At 42.6% G+C, this 22,926-nt stretch overlaps 1 protein-coding gene across 7 annotated transcripts in view; it reads right to left on the bottom strand.

The window, feature by feature from the left end:
- The window catches only part of DIAPH2 (diaphanous related formin 2), a 1,634,550-nt gene that overhangs the window by 926,702 nt on the left and 684,922 nt on the right, over positions 1-22,926 (bottom strand). For all 7 annotated transcript variants that reach the window (XM_073589842.1, XM_073589844.1, XM_073589848.1 and 4 more), the window contains one exon: positions 227-328. In XM_073589842.1, the coding sequence (XP_073445943.1) occupies positions 227-328 (102 nt within the window). The remainder of the gene's footprint in view (positions 1-226; positions 329-22,926) is intronic.

Raw genomic sequence — 22,926 nt, 5'->3', positions numbered from 1 at the left:
AACATTAAATGGGGGTGGGAGACAGTCCTGAAATCATTCTTCTTGCTGGGATTATGTTAAATAACAAAAAAAAAGCATTTTGACTTTTTCAATCCACTGTATATATATTTTTTATATATATTGTTACAGTTTTGCCATAATATTTTTTCCACAATTGGAGTGAATCTTATAACCACGAGTAACTTTTCTGCAGCAGTTTGTGTAGAGATCACGAGATGATACGTACAGAGATTCTGGGCTGTTTTACCATCCAGGACTCTCAGTTCCTTCACTTTCTTCTTGGCCATTACTGGTTTTCTTTCCTCCTCTTCTTCCTGAGCTTTCTTAACTGTAAGACAAGAGAAAATTCCTTTCACTAAAGTTGAGTACTTTTCATATTGATATTGATTCATATTCATATTGATTTTCATACTGAATGTTAAAAAAGATACAAAAAAGCTCAGTACAGTAAACAAAAAGGAAAAAAAAGTAAGAAAACAAAAAGAACAAAAGATTGAAGAGATAAAAGAGACAAAAAAATTGGAAATTAATGACAAAGGGAGAGAAGAAAAAAGGAAGAATTGAAATAATACAAAAGGAGAAATAGAGAAGAAGGATACAATTGAGAATATGGAAAAGAGAAGAGAAAGTTTGGAGCCAGAAGTGAGGAAGAAGTAGACAATGATAGAGAAATAGTGATACAGGCTGAAAGTGTAAGAGGGACCAGAAGGAGAAGCGTTTTAAGTTTATTTCTGCATTTGTGGCATGTTGGATATAAAATCTGTCAAAGTGACAAATTGATGACAGCGGCTGAAGCTGGATGACAAGTTTGTATCTTTAGATGTTTTATCTATCACCTTTTGGTTGACTTACGCTCAGTCCAAATTTTGGGGCATGTAACACATTTTAGGCCTCACCCCCTTTCTGAGAGATACAACCATTCTTTAACACAGAACAAAAAAGGTTACATCTAGATACAACAAGCTCTGTGGTCTTGTAATCAGGCATCTCTTGTCCAGAGCCCCCTCTAATTGCGGACGCTCTCCCACCATCCGGCTCGTTACATTGCGGCACTTTTTATTTTATTTGCTCCATTATAGCAGATTGGAAGCTCTACAGAATAATCCCATTATCCTCTCACATCTTGCAGGAGCTGTATAGCTGGGATTACATCTCAGAGACAATATGCAAACAATCAGTACGAAAAAGAAGAAAGAAATAAAAGTGATGCCTATTTCTCTAACAAAGGACGTTTCTACAATGTTTCAGCAGCTCGAATATTGTTCTTGTTAAATGCGAATTAATAGAAAGGTGTACAGAATGTGAGAAAAGGCCATTTACCAGTTATTATTATAGCTATCGGAAATGATGAAGTAAAGCCACCAGCTAATCTCTATAAAGGGGTATTCTGGCAAGAAAACGCTATCTCCTGTCTGCAGGATGGGTGATACATGATAGATGTTACACACCTGTCCCGGTCTGCGTTCTTCTCCCTAAACACCGCTCTGCTAAACTCTGTTGTACTCCACATCAGTTCTTCTAAGAGTTTGAGATGCTCTATGCACTTTGGCCTGTTCTGCTACCTGTTTATCATCTCCCGGATGTCTCCAGCTTGCCTGCGGTTTCCAGCATTTAAGCTGTCAATCTGCAGTCCTCTGGACATCTCCTGTCTTCCTGCAATCTTCAGTCCCTCAGGGGTCCGTGTCCTAGGTACCTCACCCATCTGCTGCACCAACGCCCATAGCTCATGTTCCTGCCAGGACCTTGGTCTTGGAGGATCTACCTCAGCTGGTGAGCCTAACAATAGATCACAGTGCAGCTGACTGCTGAGACCACCACCGGTCACCAGGTATGGGGAGTTCTGCCCTTCCCATTTAATTGAAGCAGAGGTCATTCTTTAGGGCAGACAGAGATAGCAGAGTACAGCGTTGACCTTTCTTCACCACCTCCAAGGAGAATATATGGCGTTGCTTGATTGTCACTCCATTGATTTGGAAAGACCAACCAAATCTTAACTGGGAGCTTGCAGAAACCCCACGTTTTTAGTACTTTTCCCATAAAGCTGCAGTCACAATGTTCCTTATGATATGTATTTGAGGTTGGAGCACATTTATACTCTGTAGACGTTGCTTTCCTTGCAAATGACTGTCCAAATCCTACTGCCATCACCTTGAGCACCTCTGCACTCTCCAGATGTCTCCTGTCACAACTCTGTTGTCGAGTTTCCCAGGACCAGAGGCTCCTTCCCTGTTCCTAATGCTAGAGGCACCCTAGCTATCCCTGCTCCCCAGATTATGTCTAATGGTGAAGACGCTGGGGCCACGTACCTTGCCACCCTCAGTCTGTACCCTTTACTCACCCAGGAAAAAGGGAAGCAGTAGTGTATGTATATACACCAACCCGACTATCAAGGTAATACGAACAGGGACCAAGGAAAATACCAATCATACATAGGAGAGGGGAGCGACCAACACTGAACAGTTGAGAACCATAGGGCAGGAAAGCTTACAGGAGCTCTCAACTGAGCAGATTAACTCCTGCACTGCTAGAAGAAATTTGCACTGATTAATATGAAGGTGAAGTGCTTCTAATCAGTGCAGGAGTAGGATAAATCATACGCTGCAGTCTTCTGGTTCCTCTCTATTACGATAAGCCCATGACATCTCCATTCTGGACGCTTCTACTGGCATTGAAAGAAGAACCAGAACATTTAACATTTGAAGCGGCATGAAAAGTCCATTCTTACACCAAACTGAACAAGCCGCACATTACAGAGAAACAGTAATTTCAGGCCTTTAGGAAGTTAACAGCAAAAGTTGAGGAGCGAGTGATCAGTGTCTGATTTTTATGGCGCGGAGAGGAGCTCGCTAGGACTTGGCACACTTCATCATTCTCTGCCTTATGACTAAGTGCGACAACGGAGCCGCCGCAGACATATAAAGAAGAATGACTCGTTCTTCAATTCCCTCCTGTGATCTCTGCAAGTAAAGAAAACAAGAAAACAGAAGAGCCGCAATTAACTCTTACATTGCCCTACAAAAGGGTGGACTGGAAAATATAAAAAAAGGAAAACTTATTTCTGGAGCATTATGGGAGCAGTAAAGCAACAACGTACAAACAGGTCAAACGTGACATAAAGGGGACCTCTGACCCCTAACAATCTGTTCCTCTGTCGTTGACGCTTGATATTATGTTGTCCCACTTCACATCACATGACCAGAGAGCCCAAATGTTGGATGTCCCAAGACCATGGTGACGCCATTACTATGATCAGTGATGGGCGGGCATAATCACATGGCACGACGTGGCACAACATGGCACCGGACCTTCAGAAGCCCCTAAAATACCACCACCACGTAACCAATAAATAGTCATATCCTCCCACCAAGCTTCGCTGGTCGGGTAACAATTGCATTTTATTTCTATTAGCAGAATTTGCTGAATGTTCCCGGTAAGAATATAAGGACTCCATATATCCGTGAGCAAGGAAGTCAGACAGAAAACCGTCCTCCATCAGGATATCCACCACGCCAGCAGATAGTGCTGGAAATGTATGGCCCCCTACTGTGCTAAATGTGGACATGCCCCCCATAAGAAGGACTCAGAACATGGATGGGAAGAGGGGTCTCCATTCCTACCCTACAATATGACTGTCTGCCTAACAAAACTGACAAAAAAAGTAAAATGTTCGGGAGGTTTAACGACTGGAGGGAGAGTTTATGACAAGGAGCATTAAAATACGTGTTCAGCTCCAATATCCAAACATATTAATAGATGGAGCCCTGCGTATAAGAAGCCATCACCAGTGAGAGCCCCACGAAGGAGGCAATGAGCAGGGTCAATCAGAAGAACCATCCAGACTCCAAGTGACGACAGCATGTAAACATTAGGAGACATTATAGTCACGCACATCAGGAGAAGACAGAATCTGATTACATGAAGCAACGTTTACCCAGAGCCGGGACGCCGCAGCTTCTAATAACCAACTCCAACAATAAAAAGATGATCTCTTCCCTGTGAGGAAGATCACACTGCAGACATGGAAGGAGAATCCCAGGAGATATATGGAGGCAGAAAGCCGAAGAAAGATCTAAGAAAATGACAACTACAGAACACGATGCAGAGAAGACAGAAGTGGAGAAATGTCACAATGTAACCATATAATGCGGCACAGGTGTAAGAGCAAAACCAGGAAGAATTCAGGCGATTTAACATGCAGCTGTATATAATATGCTAAACTAGAAGAATTTATAGGCCCTGTGCACACGGTGCAGATTCTGTGCAGTTCTGCGGCAGATTTGGCCCTGCAGAACTGCACGTGATGTACAGTACCATTTAAGGCTATGTAAAACAAAAAACGCTGTGCACATGCTGCTGATTTTTCTTCGCAGATTTGGTGCGGAATAAAAGAAGCAGCATGTCGCTTCTTTTGTGCGGTTTTGCTGCAGTTTTCCACCTGCTCCATTATAGAAATCGGCAGGTGAAAACTGCAGGGGAAATCCGCTCAAAAACTGCACTAAAACTGCAGGTAAAACGCAGGTCATTTTACCTGCAGATTTAGCAAAATCTGCGGGAAAATTCCACAGCAAAATCCGCACCGTGTGCACATAGCCATAAAAAGTTCAGTAAATACCTGTCAGTAAAGGAAATAGTGTCCAGTAACATAGCCGTTATATTCCTGTACATAAGGGGCAGTAATATAGCAGTTATATTCGTGTACATAGGAGCAGTATTATAGTAGTTATATTCCTGTACATAAGAGGCAGTATTATAGTAGTTATATTATTGTACATAGGGGCAGTATTATAGTAGTTATATTCTTGTACATAGGGAGCAGTATTATAGTAGTTATATTCCTGTACATAGGGGGCAGTATTATAGTAGTTATATTCTTGCACATAAGAGCAGTATTATAGTAGTTATATTCTTGTACATAGGAGCAGTATTATAGTAGTTATATTCTTGTACATAGGGAGCAGTATTATAGTAGTTCTATTCTTGTACATAGAAACAGTATTATAGTATTTATATTCGGAAAAAAATGGGATAAAAAGGTGGATTCTTCTCTGTGCCACTTGAAAGATAGAAGTCCGAATAGATAATCCAATGAAAATGTGGCTTTATTCAACGTGTTTCGGAGCACTATGACTCCTTCATCAGGAAACCACAATACTATGTACCTAATAGTAGGTGCATACTATTGTGGTGTCCTTGTATATAGGAGCAGCATTATAGTAGTTATATTCTTGTATATAGGGGCAGTATTATAGTAGCTATATTTTTGTATATAGGAGCAGTATTATAGTAGATATATTGTTGTACATAGGGGGCAGTGTTATAGTAGTTATATTCTTGTATACAGGAGCAGTATTATAGTAGTTATATTCTTGAACATAGGCGCAGTATTATAGTAGTTATATTCTTGTATATAGGGGCAGTATTATAGTAGCTATATTTTTGTATATAGGAGCAGTATTATAGTAGATATATTGTTGTACATAGGGGGCAGTGTTATAGTAGTTATATTCTTGTATATAGGAGCAGTATTATAGTAGTTATATTCTTGTACATAGGAGCAGTATTATAGTAGAGTATATAGGAGCAGTATTATAGTAGATATATTCTTGAACATAGGGAGCAGTATTATAGTAGTTATATTCTTGTATATAGGAGCAGTATTATAGTAGTTTTATTCTTGTACATAGGGGACAGTATTATAGTAGTTATATTCTGTACATAGGGTACAGTATTATAGTAATTATATTCTTGCATATAGGAGCAGTATTATAGTAGTTATATTCTTGTACATAGGGGACAGTATTATAGTAGTTATATTCTTGTATATAGGAGGAGCAGTATTATAGTAGATATATTCTTGTACATAGGGGCAGTATTATAGTAGTTATATTATTGTACATAGGGGCAGTATTATAGTAGTTATATTCTTGTACATAGGGAGCAGTATTATAGTAGTTATATTCCTGTACATAGGGGGCAGTATTATAGTAGTTATATTCTTGCACATAAGAGCAGTATTATAGTAGTTATATTCTTGTACATAGGGAGCAGTATTATAGTAGTTATATTCCTGTACATAGGGGGCAGTAATATAGTAGTTATATTCGTGTACATAGGAGCAGTAGTATAGTAGTTATATTCTTGTACATAGGAGCAGTAGTATAGTAGTTATATTCTTGTACATAGGAGCAGTATTATAGTAGTTATATTCTTGTACATAGGAGCAGTATTATAGTAGTTATATTCTTGTACATAGGGAGCAGTATTATAGTAGTTATATTCTTGTACATAGGGAGCAGTATTATAGTAGTTATATTCTTGTACATAGGAGCAGTATTATAGTAGTTATATTCTTTTACATAGGGGGTAGTATTATAGTAGTTATATTCTTGTACATAGAGGGCAGTATTATAGTAGTTATATTCTTGAACATAAGAGCAGTATTATAGTAGTTATATTCTTGTACATAGGAGCAGTATTATAGTAGCTATATTCTTGTACATAGGGAGCAGTATTATAGTAGTTATATTCTTGTACATAGGGACCAGTATTATAGTAGTTATATTCTTGTACATAGGGAGCAGTATTATAGTAGTTATATTCTTGTACATAGAAGCAGTATTATAGTATTTATATTCGGAAAAAAATGGGATAAAAAGGTGGATTCTTCTCTGTGCCACTTGAAAGATAGAAGTCCGAATAGATAATCCAATGAAAATGTGGCTTTATTCAACGTGTTTCGGAGCACTATGACTCCTTCATCAGGAAACCACAATACTATGTACCTAATAGTAGGTGCATACTATTGTGGTGTCCTTGTATATAGGAGCAGCATTATAGTAGCTATATTTTTGTATATAGGAGCAGTATTATAGTAGATATATTGTTGTACATAGGGGGCAGTGTTATAGTAGTTATATTCTTGTATATAGGAGTAGTATTATAGTTATATTCTTGTACATAGGAGCAGTATTATAGTAGATATATTCTTGTATATAGGAGCAGTATTATAGTAGATATATTCTTGTACATAGGGAGCAGTATTATAGTAGTTATATTCTGTACATAGGGGACAGTATTATAGTAGTTATATTCTTGTATATAGGAGCAATATTATAGTAGTTATATTCTTGTACATAGGGGACAGTATTATAGTAGTTATATTCTTGTATATAGGAGCAGTATTATAGTAGTTATGTTCTTGTACATAGGGGGCAGTATTATAGTAGTTATATTCTTGTACATAGGGGACAGTATTATAGTAGTTATATTCTGGACATAGGGTACAGTATTATAGTAATTATATTCTTGCATATAGGAGCAGTATTATAGTAGTTATATTCTTGTACATAGGGGACAGTATTATAGTAGTTATATTCTTGTACATAGGGGACAGTATTATAGTAGTTATATTCTTGTATATAGGAGCAGTATTATAGTAGATATATTCTTGTACATAGGGGCAGTATTATAGTAGTTATATTCTTGTACATAGGAGCAGTATTATAGTAGTAATATTCTTGTGCATAGGGGCAGTATTATTGTAGTTATATTCTTGTACATAGGAGCAGTATTATAGTAGTAATATTCTTGTGCATAGGGGCAGTATTATAGTAGTTATATTCTTGTACATAGGAGCAGTATTATAGTAGTTATATTCTTGTACATAGGGGGCAGTATTATTGTAGTTATTCTTGTACATAGGGGGCATTATTATAGTAGTTATATTCTTGTACATAGGAGCAGTATTATAGTAGTAATATTCTTGTGCATAGGGGCAGTATTATAGTAGTTATATTCTTGTACATAGGAGCAGTATTATAGCAGTAATATTCTTGGACATGGTAGATATATTATCGCACATCATCAGCACTATTTTACTATTTCTATTTTGTATACAGAGGGAAGTATCCGTGGTAATTTTCTTGTTCTGTCCATGTATCTCTATGGCACTTAGTGCTGATTAGTTTGTATTACAGGAGGTATAAATGACATTGAGTTTTGCTTTTAAAGTAAATGACTGAAAGGACTTGAAATGTGACACCTAATCTAATTGCACTAATTGCTCATGCACTGATCTTTGTTTAGTATAGGACAGTAATGAACATGAGAAAAAGCTCTCACAGTAAATCGTCTATTCCTATATCTTTTATGTGCTTTATTGTTCTATATTGTTTTTCCCCTCAGTTTGGGGATGTTTTCTGCTTCTGATTCATGACTGGTTTTACTTTATTACATAAATTATACATTTCTATTGCACTATGTTGTGATTATGGTCACAATGTGTGATGGGTTTGTCCATTTTCAGAGCCAGCACTGCATGGTGGCTCAGTGGTTAGCATTGCATGGTGGCTCAGTGGTTAGCACTGCATGGTGGCTCAGTGATTAGCATTGCATGGTGGCTCAGTGGTTAGCACTGCATGGTGGCTCAGTGGTTAGCATTGCATGGTGGCTCAATGCTTAGCACTGCATGGTGGCTCAGTTGTTACTACTGCATGGTGGCTCAGTGGTTAGCACTGCACAATGGTTCAGTGGTAAGCACTGCATGGTTGCTCACTGGTAAGCACTGCATGGTGTCTCAGCGGTTAGCACTGCACGGAGGCTCAGCGGTTAGCACTGTATTGTGGATCAATGGTCAGCACTGTAGACTTGCAGCACTGAGGATTGAAATCCCATCAAGGACGACATCTGCAAGAAGTGTGTATGTTCTCCCCACATTTGCGTGGATTTTTTCCAGCTTCTCTGGTTTCCTCCAACATTCTAAAAGCATACTTGTAGGAAATGTAGATTGTTAGGGTGCTCTGGAGTACAAGGCACCAAATTCTTTCATAGGCACATGCCACTTAGGCTGGTTTCACATTTGCGTTTTTTTTTGCGGCAATTTAGCGCTAAATAGCGCATGCGTTTTTTTTTCCTATACTTTGCATGGGATGCGCTTATGTGCGCATACACATGCGTTTGTACGCGTTTTACCGCGCATGCGTTTTTTTGCGGTATGCGCTCGGGCGCACAAAATGCAACCTGTTGCATTTTTTGTGCGTCCGACTTGCCTCAAAAAAACGCATGCGCGCGCAATGTGTTTTTTTACAGCAAGACACCCAATATAAGTCTATGGGTGCGCATATGTGCGCATTGGCATGCTTATGTATGCGTTTTTTTGCACATGCGTTTTTTTTGTTAACCATGGAATTTAGGGGTTTGGGTTAGAGTTAGGGTTAGTTAAGGGGGTTTAGGGTTAGGGTTAGGGTCAGGGTTAGGGTCAGGGTTAGTTAGGGTTTAGGGTTAGGGTCAGGGTTAAGTACGGTTTGGTTAAGGGTTAGGGTCAGGGTTAGGGTTAGGGTCAGGGTTAGGGTCAGGGTTAGGGTTAAGTATGGTTTGGTTAAGGGTTAGGGTCAGGGTCAGGGTTAGGGTTAGTTAGGGTTTGGGTTAGGGTTAAGTATGGTTTGGTTAAGGGTTAGGGTCAGGGTTAGGGTTAGGGTCAGGGTTAGGGTCAGGGTTAGGGTTAGTTAGGGTTTAGGGTTTGGGTTAGGGTTAAGTATGGTTTGGTTAAGGGTTAGGGTCAGGGTTAGGGTTAGTTAGGGTTTAGGGTTTGGGTTAGGGTTAAGTATGGTTTGGTTAAGGGTTAGGGTCAGGGTTAGGGTTAGGGTGAGGGTTAGGGTTAGTAAAGTCATGGTTTGGGTTAGTGTGAGGGGCCACCTAATGTTGGAAAAAAACGTAAACGCGGTAAAAACGCACTAAAAACGCATACAAACGCATAAAAACGCTGCGTTTTTTTCATGCATGCTCATAAAAATGCTTGAAAAAAATGCAGCAGTTGTATGCTTTTGTATGCGTTTTTTCAATGCGTTTTTTTGCGGGAAAAACGCGCTGCAAAAAAAAGCAAGTGTGAAACTAGCCTTAAATGGGTATTCCCATGTTGTCGCTTCGGCAGTCCAGAGCAATGCAGTCTCCTTACAGTTTCTTCCTTCCTGGATAGGCTTCCCTCTATGAATGACAACTCAGTTCAACAGAACTGTAGTGTTAGTAGAACTATAAGGCCCAGCACAAATTCTGCTATAACACATTCAGCTCTCAGTGGTTTGTTCTGGGTTTGCGACTTTACACATAGAGATAACAGGGCATTTGAACAAGCACACAGATTCAGACAGTGAGAGCCATGATGAGGAGAACTGATGTGAAAGCTGCAGCTGCTAATTTATAACTGTATCACATCAGGAGATGGAGAGGAGGGAGGTGAGCAGATAACTGCTCTGTAGATATCAGTGGGCTGGAGACAGGTGGCTTCTCCTGATACTAATGTGCACACTTGGCCAGAGTTTGGAGGCTGGGCTCCTTGGAAAGCAGCTGCACAGTATGTAATATAAGGCTACGTGCACATGCTGCAGAATGGGGTGCGGATTTGGCCGCACGGATTTTGTAAAATCCGCAGGTAAATCTGAAGGTCAAAAGACCTGTGGTTTTACCTGCGGATTGCTCTGCGGTTTTGCCCTGCGGTTTTTCATCTCCACAATGGAGCAGATGGCAAACCGCAGCGGAATCCGCAGAAAGAATTGACATGTCAATTATTTCTTCGGTTTTAAAACCGCAGGAAAACCACGCGGAAAAATCTGCACCGTCTGCACTGCGGTTTTTTATTCCCATCGGGAATAATGGTACTGAACACTGCAGCAAAAACTGCTGCGTACCCGCAGCGGCCAAATCCCCTGCGGAACCGCGGCAGAATCCGCAGCGTGTGCACACACCCTAAAAGTTCTCACAGAGGGAGAATGACAGCAGATAGAAAAAAAAAGTAATTGCAAACTAGCTTATTTTTATGCTGTGTTACTAATTAAAGCAATTTAATAATGATAATGCGCACGTCAGCGCAAAAAAATGCATGCAGTTTTTTTTAAAAAAACATGCGCAAAAGCACATAAAAACGCATGATGTGTTTTTTTGCGCGTTTGCACTGAGCACGCAGCGCAAAAAAACGCAAGTGTGAAAGTAGCCTAACACTGGCGTGGCGGACCACGACTGGCAATTAAACACCAAATGAAGGAATATTTTAACGCGACTTTCAAGTTGGACAAAAACCATTCTGACTTATTAAAATGTTTTATGCCAGAATGACAGTGCACACATCTTAGTGAATGGTGCACTTAGTGCCATATGCGGCTGATATTACAATATATGGTGTATAAATAATATGAAATCTGGCGACATGAGCTCCAGGATTCCAGCTGATAACATGGTGGCCTGAAGACATTGCACATGACAGACTTTGGCTCGGCAGGAGCTGTGAGTGATAAAATATGGATGATGGTGGTAATAGTATTGTAGGAAGTATTGTAGGGCGAGGGGATTGGCTGCAGTATACATGGCCCCATAACAGCAAAAGTCCTATTAGCAGTCCTATGTACTGTAAGGTCCCAGGACTACGGTCCAGGCCAAAGGAGGCGACCTGGGAACTCTGGTCAAATGAGGAAGAGATTCCCCCCCGTGACTACATGCGGGACCCTCGTGTATCCCCAGTCCTCCTGTGTATGGGGAAATAAGAAGTTTTTAATCAGTTGAAATTGGCAAATACGAGGCTTAATGTCAACTCTGAGATCTCCTCTTCATGAGGTAATTAAAAATGAAGCAGCATAACGAATGAGCAACTATTGAGCCGGAGAGATCGTGATATATAGGAAAGATAAGATGTGAACACTCAGCGGTAAGTCATTGTGGTGGATTGGTAGTACTCAGCGGTACATCAGTGTGGTGGACAGAGAGTACTCAGCGGTACATCAATGTAGTGGATGGAGAAGACTCAGCGGTATGTCAGCGTGGTGGTTGGAGAGTACTCAGCGGTACGTCAGTGTGGTGGACGCGAGCACTCAGCGGTACCTCAGTGTGGTGAACGCGAGCACTCAGCGGTACATCAGTGTGGTGGACGGAGAGTACACAGCGATACCTCAGTGTAGTGGAGACAGAGGCTACTCAGAGGTACATCAGTTTGGTGGACGTGAGTGCTCAGCAGTACCTCAGTGTTGTGGATGGTGAGTACTCAGCGGTACGCCAGTGTGGTTGACAGTGAGTACTCAGCGGTACCTCAGTGTGGTGAATGGTGAGTACTCAGCGGTACCTTAGTGTGGTGGATGGTGAGCACCAAGCGGTATCTCAATGTGGTGGACGGTGAGTACTCAGCGGTACATCAGTGGGGTAGACACGAGCACTCAGCAGTTCCTCAGTGTGGTGGACGCGAGTACTCAGCGGTATCTCAGTGTGGTGGACGGTGAGTACTCAGCGGTACATCAGTGGGGTAGACACGAGCACTCAGCGGTACATCAGTGGGGTAGACACGAGCACTCAGTGGTACCTCAGTATGGAGGACGGTGAGCACTCAGCGGTACATCAGTGGGGTAGACACGAGCACTCAGTGGTACCTCAGTATGGAGGACGGTGAGCACTCAGCGGTACCTCAGTGTGGTGGACGGTGAGCAGTCAGCGGTATATCAGTGGGGTAGACTCGAGCACTCAGCGGTTCCTCAGTGTGGTGGACGCAAGAACTCAGCAGTACTCCAGTGTGGTGGACGGAGAGTGCTCAGCGATACGTCAGTGTGGTGGATGGAAAGTACTCAGCGGTACATCAGTGTGGTGGACAGAGAATACTCAGCAGTACCCCAGTTTGGCGGACGGTGAGCACTCAGCAGTATCTCAGAGTGGTGGACGGTGAGTACTCAGCAGTACGTCAGTGTGGTGGACGGTGAGTACTCAGCGGGACGTAAGTGTAGTGGACGGTGAGTATTCAGCGGTACGTCAGTGTGGTGGACGGTGAGTACTCAGCGGTACGTCAGCATAGTAAATACAAGCACTCAGTGGTACCTCAGTGTGGTGGACTTGAGCACTCAGCGGTACCTCAGCAGGGTAGACGCAAGCACTCAGCGGTACCTCAGTATGCTGGACAGTGAGAACTCAGTGGTACCTCAGTGTGGTGGACGGTGAGTACTCAGTGGTACCTCAGTGTGGTGGACAGTGAGTACTCAGCAGTACGTCAGTGTGGTGGATGGTAAGTACTCAGCGGTACGTCAGTGTGGTGGACGGTGAGCACTCAGTGGTACGTCAGTGTGGTGGACGGTGAGCACTCAGCGGTACGTCAGTGTGGTGGACGGTGAGCACTCAGCGGTACGTGAACTGCTGAGCTCAGTGATTGTCTGCAGTGGTGAAGTGCACTGTAGTCATGACATCACATCTAACACCAAAGCACAGAGAATGGTTCAATGGGAGTCGGCACTGAAGTTGGGGAGGATGAGTACCCTCTGTGCAATTTTACATGAAAGTAAAATTTGTTTCTTAAAGTGGAAAACCACTTTGAGAGTTGCACAATTAGGCATTTCTTTGGATTTTGAATACACTGTTCTCAGAAAAGTCAGGATAATGGTTTCAATGATAAACTGTACTGCATTAGTAGAACTAATGATTTATTTATTTATTTTATTTTTTTTTATGTTTTCCTTGATGGAAGTCTCCAAATTAAAAAAAATGGTAGCTAAGCAGCTGGAAAAGAAACGTGTGCAGCTCTGCGCTGGTTTACTGCAATGTAACATCAGCATCAGCTGGGACATTTCTCAACGGTATCTCTGGAAAGACGCACCGAATGTGATAGCTGAGAGAGCTGTGCAAAATGCACCAAATGGTTTGATAATAAAGCCTCATTTTATTGCAAAATAATACAATAAAATAAAGCAAGTTTACCAAGTAAGAAGAGTTACAAGAAAGTGTTACAAGAAAGGAGAGAGTTACAAGAAAGTGTTACAAGAAAGGAGAGAGTTACAAGAAAGTGTTACAAGAAGAAAAGAGAGTTACAAGAAAGTGTTACAAGAAGAAAAGAGAGAGTTACAAGAAAGTGTTACAAGAAAAGAGAGTTACAAGAAAGTGTTACAAGAAAGGAGAGAGTTACAAGAAATTGTTACAAGAAGAAAAGAGAGTTACAAGAAAGTGTTACAAGAAAAGAGAGTTACAAGAAAGTGTTACAAGAAGAAAAGAGAGAGTTACAAGAAAGTGTTACAAGAAAGGAGAGAGTTACAAGAAAGTGTTACAAGAAGAAAAGAGAGAGTTACAAGAAAGTGTTACAAGAAGAAAAGAGAGAGTTACAAGAAAGTGTTACAAGAAAGGAGAGAGTTACAAGAAAGTGTTACAAGAAGAAAAGAGAGAGTTACAAGAAAGTGTTACAAGGAGAGAGTTACAAGAAAGTGTTACAAGAAGAAAAGAGAGAGTTACAAGAAAGTGTTACAAGAAGAAAAGAGAGAGTTACAAGAAAGTGTTACAAGAAAGGAGAGAGTTACAAGAAAGTGTTACAAGAAGAAAAGAGAGAGTTACAAGAAAGTGTTACAAGAAGAAAAGAGAGAGTTACAAGAAAGTGTTACAAGAAAGGAGAGAGTTACAAGAAAGTGTTACAAGAAGAAAAGAGAGAGTTACAAGAAAGTGTTACAAGAAAGGAGAGAGTTACAAGAAAGTGTTACAAGAAGAAAAGAGAGTTACAAGAAAGTGTTACAAGAAGAAAAGAGAGTTACAAGAAAGTGTTACAAGAAGAAAAGAGAGAGTTACAAGAAAGTGTTACAAGAAAGGAGAGAGTTACAAGAAAGTGTTACAAGAAGAAAAGAGAGAGTTACAAGAAAGTGTTACAAGAAAAGAGAGTTACAAGAAAGTGTTACAAGAAAGGAGAGAGTTACAAGAAAGTGTTACAAGAAAAGAGAGTTACAAGAAAGTGTTACTAGAAAGGAGAGAGTTACAAGAAAGTGTTACAAGAAAGGAGAGAGTTACAAGAAAGTGTTACAAGAAAGTAGAGAGTTACAAGAAAGTGTTACAAGAAGAAAAGAGAGTTACAAGAAAGTGTTACAAGAAAAAAAGAGAGTTACAAGAAAGGAGAGAGCTACAAGAATCAATAATTGTTTTAATGTATTTGCTTTGTTTCATTATTTTATCCTTTGTAACTTTTCAGCCATTTTAATTCAGTTAATTGCTGCATGATTTGCCTCTGTTTCACCTTTTTGTCTTCTATTCTCCCTACTTTTTGTAGGATACTTAGTATTAAGTGGAAAGTTGTCAATCAAGAAAGACAAACAAGTGTTTATATGGAAAACCGTTGTTGAGGAGTCGGCGGGCGCGGTGACTCGCGGAGCACTCGAGGTGTTCAGATGCTGCTTTTAACATCCTGCTGTTTATTCTACATCTCACTTGTTTACCTGGATCCATCTCGAGGGCTGATGCAACTTGCTGTAAGAAGCTGTTTTCTTGTTGTCGGCACGAGGTGCAGCTGCAAAGTTGGTACATTGAGCATCGTCCGCACCTGTTCTTCAGTCCCAGGGAAAGGACCGGGTCGCTATAACACCTATCAGGAACCTGACGAGTTTCGAAGCTCATTAACCTCTGCTGCTGTCAGGAATGGCTGCGAGCATTCAGTCTGATCACACAGCAGCAAATAATGCTGGCAAATCAGTTTTCCGAGTCAATATTAACCCTTTTCCTATCAGGCAGAAGTGCAGAACCGTGCTATGAGGAAGGGTTTGGACGCTGATATTGTACGTAGAGCATTCAATCAGATTTATCAGGGGAAAAGAAATTGCACCAATTGTAGCGATCAAGATGTTTTTTTTAAGTTGAACAACTCACATTCTCAAAAATGACAGACTGTTCTAAAACGGCGGTCTACAGTCGATACATCCGTCCTATGGACACCCCATTAATTTGGAGCCCAGTGGGATGCAACCCACTGAATAGCCACCAGTTCCTGCAATGTTCAGCAAACCCCACATGATGCCCACCAGTCCACACGTCTAACAGCACAGACCATGGCTTGTATTCTGCCTTCTCTCATGGACCCCCTGAACATATGGCACGGACCCGAGGGGCTGCATGAACGCCTTATTATTCCCCTTCATTACTCTGCTAATAGGGGCCAAGATTTAGATTGATAATCTTGAGTTTGTGCCACAACATTTCCCCTTCTTGGCCTGGGTCCTGCAGATGGTAAATATAGAGCCCGAAATATCAATGGGACCCTTGAGGAACAAGTAAAAGATGCCGCGTCCACAACCGATAAATGGAAACCGAGCAGGAAAATCTACAGAAAAAAAAAAGATGTGCAAGGGGCAACATCTCTGCTCGCGCACAGGCACATACCTGACATGCCAGTGTGAGGAGACTTATAGGCCGCGCAGTGCTTCTCTGGGAAAAGTAAATATTTACAATTTCAATTTTTACTTTTTGTGTTCTATATAGAAATATCAAAACATTTTAAAAAATGTGTTTTTATTAATCTTGCAAATTTTACATTTTATGTGAGCAAAAAAATCTCATCTTCATAAATAAGTAATTAGGACTAGGACCGATCGGCAGCGGAAGTGTTAGATAACGTAAACTGGAGCGTGTGAGCCGTAATGACAATGGACATGACGCAGATATTTCCAGAACTTCTGTCCTCGATACACGTCTTCTTAGGGTATGTGCACACGTTGCGGATTATCCTGCGGATTTTTCCGCGCGGATTTGGCTAAATACGCAGGTAAAATGACCTGCGTTTTACCTGCGGATTTAGTGCAGATTTTCTGCAGATTTTGTGCAAATTTCACCTGTGTTTTGACACCTGTGGATTCCTGTCATGGAGCAGGTGTCAAAACGCTGCGGAATCCGCACAAAAGAATTGACGTGCTGCGGATTTAAATCCGCAGAAAATCTGCGCGGAAAAATCCGCAGCATGTGCATAGCGTTTTTCATTTCACATAGACTTTAATGGTACTGTGCAACGCAGCAGAATCACCCTTACATGCTTGTAATATGGATGAAACGTGTGGCCAAAACCCTGACAGCCGAATACATGCACCTCTGTGTAGATGCCACAAGTGTGCAGAGCGCACTGCACTCTATACCTGCTAATTAACACTCTGCTTAATATGCAGGAGACTGGTTAAATAAGAGCAGCGGGCCCGGATCACCAGCTTCAGTATGAGGGTGCTGGGAGCAGCTGGATGAAGTGCAGGCCGCCGCCGCTGCCACTGCTTTATTGTTCTTTGCAAGATGCATTTTCTTCCGTCGTCTCAGAAATTCGTATTCTGCGCTCTACCTGCTCATAACGCGTCCTGTCACTCATAAGATGGAACAGCTTGCTATTTACATAAAGAATGGTAGAAAAAGCCCAAGTAACAGATTAATTCACTGGAGGGATTATGCTGACACCAGATTGGTAAAAGTTCATTTGAAGCAACATTGGAGGAACAGATTTTTATTAGAAATTCACCGCTGTTTAAAGTGGTGGCGCGCTTCCCCATATTTAAAGTAAAGCGGTGAATTAGACTCAATATCGCGCAGTTGTTTCTTTGTTTAGCTGAAAATGCAACTTTATTGCTTTGTTATATTGAGTTAAATAACAGGTAATAGACTTATGGCGAGCTTTCCTGGAAAGCTGCGAAATGTAAGCAATGCAGAGAGGATGCGGAAACGTGTCCCAGCCCCCGTCCGCCCCGATATTAATAATCATCATAGTAATTTTCATGAAAACAACATGCATAGCGGTAACAGCTCGGTCACCGCAATATCACTGCTAATAATCAGCTCGTTCCTTGTGCCGAGTGCACATGTCTCATAGGAGCGCCCTGTAGTCAATGACGAGGCCCCCCAAAACACCAGATACCCCAGAAATCTCCTTCCCCCGTGTGGAGACACGATGTCAGCAGGTGCGCTCGTCCGATGGCTCCACTTCCAGCTCTTCTGAAAACTGGAGTTCCTTTTTTTGTGCACATAAAGTTGTTCCTGGTGTTTTTCAAGACTTATGGAAAATCTTTCGGGAAAAACGTAAGGAATCATCAAGGAAAACAACTGCACAAACCATAATGCTGGAAACCGACGGCACAAACCATAATGCCGGAAAAGAAACCATAATGCCGGAAAACGACGCCACAATTCATAATGCTAGAAAATAACGGTACAAATCATAATGCCGAAAAATGATGACACAATCCATAATGCCAGAAAACAATGGCACAATCCATAATGCCAAAAAACGACGGCACAATTCATAATGCCAGAAAATTACTGCACAAACCATAATGCCGGAAAATGATGGCACAATCCATAATGCCAGAAAACGACGGCACAATTCATAATGCCAGAAAATGATGGCACAAACCATAATGCCGGAAAATGATGGCACAATCCATAATGCCAAAAAACGACGGCACAAACCATAATGCCAGAAAATGACGGCACAAACCCTAATGACAGAAAATGATGGCACAAACCATAATGCCAGAAAATAACGGCATAAACCAAAATGACGGCACAATCCATAATGCCAGAAAATGACGGCACAAACCATAATGCCAATAAACGACGGCACAATCCATAATGCCAGAAAATGACGGCACAATCCATAATGCTGGAAAAGCCCGGCACAATCCATAATGCCAGAAAATGACGGCACAAACCATAATGCCGGAAAATGATGGCACAATCCATAATACCAATAAACGACGGCACAAACCATAATGCTAGAAAACGACGGCACAAACCATAACGTCGGAAAATGACGGCACAAGCCATAATGCCGGAAAACGACGGCACACACCATAATACCGGAAAAAGACAGCACATACCATAATGCCAGAAAACGACAGCACAAACCATAACGTCAGAAAATGACGGCACAAACCATAATGCCAGAAAATGATGGCACATACCATAATGCCAGAAAATGACGACACAAACCATAATGCTGGAAAATTACGGCACAACCATAATGCTAGAAAATGATGGCACAAACTATAATGCCAGAAAACGACGGTACAAACGATAATGCCAATAAACGACAGCACAATCCATAATGCCAGAAAATGACAGCACAATCCATAATGCCAGAAAACGACAGCACAATCCATAATGCCAGAAAATGACGGCACAAACCATAATGCCGGAAAATGATGGCACAATCCATAATGCCAATAAACGACGGCATAAACCATAATGCCAGAAAACAACGGCACAAACCATAATGTCGGACAATGATGGCACAAACCATAATGCCAGAAAACGATGGCACAAACCATAATGCCAGAAAACGACGATACAAACCATAATGCCGGAAAACAACGGCACAAACCATAATGCCGGAAAACGGCGGCACAATCCATAGTGCTGGAAAATGACGGCACAAACCATAATGCTGGAAAACGACTGCACAATCCATAGTGCCGGAAAATGACGGCACAAACCATAGTGCCAGAAAACGACGGCACAAACCATAGTGCCAGAAAACGACGGCACAAACCATAATGCCGGAAAACGACGGCACAATCCATAATGCCGGAAAACGACGGCACAATCCATAATGCCGGAAAACCACGGCACAATCCATAATGCCACAAAACGATGGCACAAATCATAATGCAAGAAAACGACGGCACAATCCATAATGCCAGAAAACTACGGCAGAATCCATAATGCTGGAAAACGACGGCACAATCCATAATGCCGGAAAATGACGGCACAAACCATAATGCCGGAAAATGACGGCACAATCCATAATGACAGAAAAATAACGGCACAAACCATAATGCCGGAAAACCACGGCACAATCCATAATGCCAAAAACCGACGGCACAATCCATAATATCAGAAAACGACGGCACAAACCATAATGCCGGAAAACGACGGCACAATCCATAATGCCAGAAAATGACAGCACAAACCATAATGCCAGAAAACGACGGCACAAACCATAATGCCGGAAAACGACGGGATAACCCATAATACCGGAACACGATGGGATAACCCATAATACCGGAAAACGATGGGATAACCCATAATACCGGAAAACAACGGGATAAACTATAATGCCTGATATCTACTGCACTTCATATCTCAGTACAGACTAGAAAGGGTTATTCAGAAAAATATTAAAGGGGATGTCACTTGCATAACTATTTGTCTGCAGGCACAGGTGCCGATGTAGAAGGCACACTGCTGCTTGACCTATGCACTGTGTATGTGACGGCCGGTGCTGGCGGAGTGCTTTATACAGAATCAGCATCATGTCCGCTGAACAGAGCGTAAGGCCCTGTGCACACGGTGCGGATTCTTCTGCGGATCCACAGCGGTTTTGCCGCTGCGGATCTGCAGCAGAACTGCAAGTGATGTACAGTACCATTAAAGACTATGGAAAAAAAACCGCTGTGCACATGCTGCGGTTTTTTCCGTACGTTTTTCGTGCGGAAAAAAAAAAGCAGCATGTAACTTCTTTTGTGCGGTTTTCCTGCAGTTTTACACCTACTCCACTATAGGAATCCGCATGTGGAAAACCGCAGTGGAAAACCGCAAGATAACTGCAAAAAAACAGGAAGAAATCCGCAGGAAAAATGCAGGTCATTTGACCTGCGGATTTAGTGAATTCTGCACAGAAAATGCAAGCACAGAATATGCACCGTCTGCACATAGCCGAAGAGATGCAGCTGCTCTGCTGACATCAGTGGAAACCGCAAAATTACCGCCAGAAGAACCGTCTGTGACCTCTCTGTGCCGGCAGGGATCGGTGGCAGGCACAACAGGTAGGTAGCCAGCAATAACCTGACAGGTAGTTCTTCGGCCCATAGCGCCAGTGGCCGTAATACCACCACCATCCACAGAAGGGGTTTGCTCTGCTGCCCCTGGACACGTCCCACATATCTCACCTCCCGGGTGGGTGACTCGGGGAAAACCACATTCCTACATTCGTTCTCACACATCAGCAGCGACCAGAGGCTCAGGTGTGAATTCAGTCTTGGGAATGGGATGATGCAAGGAGCCGGGCAGATGACAGCAGAGACGAGGACGCTCCCCCAGATCCAGTGCAGAACCAGCTCTGATTACTGGAGTGGCCTCGTCGTCATTACCAGACCCCAATAAAGTGAATTACCCTCCACCTTCTGCTCCATCCCCTCTGGTTGAGGACAGCGCTCTAGTCCCCCCTAAAGCTGCATTTGGACGTACACAGCTTTTCTCATTAAAGGGATTTTCCAGGACACGATCCTGATGGCGTTTCCTTACAAACATTGAGGCTGGAGGCTCCTGTGAGTTCAGAGCTGCATCACGAGCCAAGGAAAAGCATTGGACACGAACTGGCACAGGGATGTGAACAGGTTCTTATCCGAAAATACCGCGCAGACATTAACCCCAGCGCAGAGCCGTGACTGACACTACAAAGCCTCCCGCACTGTCCAAACAAGGTTTTCTTTATGGCTTTTGACTCCTGAAAAATGGTCAGACTTCCAGCCCTCGTAGATCAGCTGGGGGACCAGAACTGGTGGGGGCCCCTGTGGTCCCCCTACTCTTGTAACCGTGCACAGTGCCACACAGTTGGTAGAGGCAGTCATTGGTACTGCAGCTCAGTCACCTCCACTCTAATTGCACCTGATAAAGAAAGGAATGCTGCGCTCGCCCGTTAAGTGTCTGCTGGCGAGCGTCAGGCCCCCTCTGATCTGACAGAGAGTCCCACGCTGTATTGTGGTAATTCTCTGCTATGTGGCAAGAACTGCAGCATCGGCCCCACGTGCCACCAGGGCATCGGTTGGAGACCAATTGGCCTATGCCCAGGATCAGAGATCCCAAGTGGCAGATATTTCAGTGCAGCTCTGGCTGTGACTGGAGGATAAGATATCATGTAGCTCAGGATTCGTACCGGATACATATGTATCATTGTTGGTTACACCGTATCTCGCCCCCTGGGCACCGATGTGTAATAATCTTATAATGCTCCTTGTATGCTCAGATCTTCTCACCCTCGCAGCTCTGGCTGTGACTGGAGGATAAGATATCATGAAGCTCAGGATCCGCACCGGATACCCATGTATCAGATCTTCTCACAGCTCCACTAATCCATCAATACATGGAGCCGCCAAGGGCTCGGGATGTCTGCAGCCCAACAGATCCGGCCAATGAAGGTCAATGAGAAGAACATAACATGGATACAGGGCCGTATGGATCCGCGGCTCCCGCCATCCATCACTGGCAAAATGGAAAACTGCTCGCACATATCGATTACATTCCTCATAGATTCTGGAAAGGAAACAAGGATTTTCTGCCAATATCTGCGGAGAGAGAGGCTGCGAGAAACATTAGACACAAAGTGAAGAACAGAAGCGAGAAGTCACCTGATAGTCCGGAATATGGGTGACCGGACCGGATGGGATTCTGGAAGAGGGAGTAAGAAAATCCAAAGGACCGGGACCCATAAAATCAGAATTTCTGCTTCCACAGGCCAAAAATCTGGACAATCTAATTGTGAGCAATCCTAATCTTTCCGGCGTATTGACCATCAGAAGTAATCCGGGAACAGGGCGAGATAGGGCGCACCTAGCATTAGGGACAGGGAAAAAGCCCCTGGTCCCGGAACACCCGACAACACAGTCGTGACATTCAGTATGTGGGTCAGTATTTTACATCAGTATTTGTAACCAGGAGGGTGATAATACAGAAGTGGTGACGTTTCTATTATTCTTTCCTCTGATTGTTCCTCTCCTGGGTTTGGCTATAAATAATGATGGAAAATACTGACCAAATACTGAGCGTGTGAATGTGGCCTTAAGCCAGGGTCACGAGCGTATAAATAATCAGTCCGATTTTCATCCAGAAAAGTGGGTGTGATTTTTTTCTCACTTGTCATCTGTGTGCTGCTGCCTGTGTTCCCTCTGTGTACTGATGGTCCGTATACTGATGGTCCGTGTAGTGATGGTCTGTATACTGTTGGTCCATATACTGATGGTCTGTGTAATGATGGTCCATGTACTGATGGTCCGTGCACTGGTGGTCCATGCACTGATGGTCCAAGCACTGATGGTCCGTGTGCTGATGGTCCGTATACTGATGGTCCGCGTACTCATGGTTCGTGTACTGATGGTCTGCGCGCTGATGGTCCGCGTGCTGATGGTCAGTGTACTGATG

Source organism: Dendrobates tinctorius, unplaced genomic scaffold (assembly GCF_039654945.1).
Source record: "Dendrobates tinctorius isolate UK_male_01 unplaced genomic scaffold, ASM3965494v1 ptg000114l, whole genome shotgun sequence".
Classification (NCBI taxonomy): domain Eukaryota; kingdom Metazoa; phylum Chordata; class Amphibia; order Anura; family Dendrobatidae; genus Dendrobates; species Dendrobates tinctorius.
Note: the sequence above shows the minus strand (reverse complement) of the source record. Positions and strands in the feature narration are given on the sequence as shown.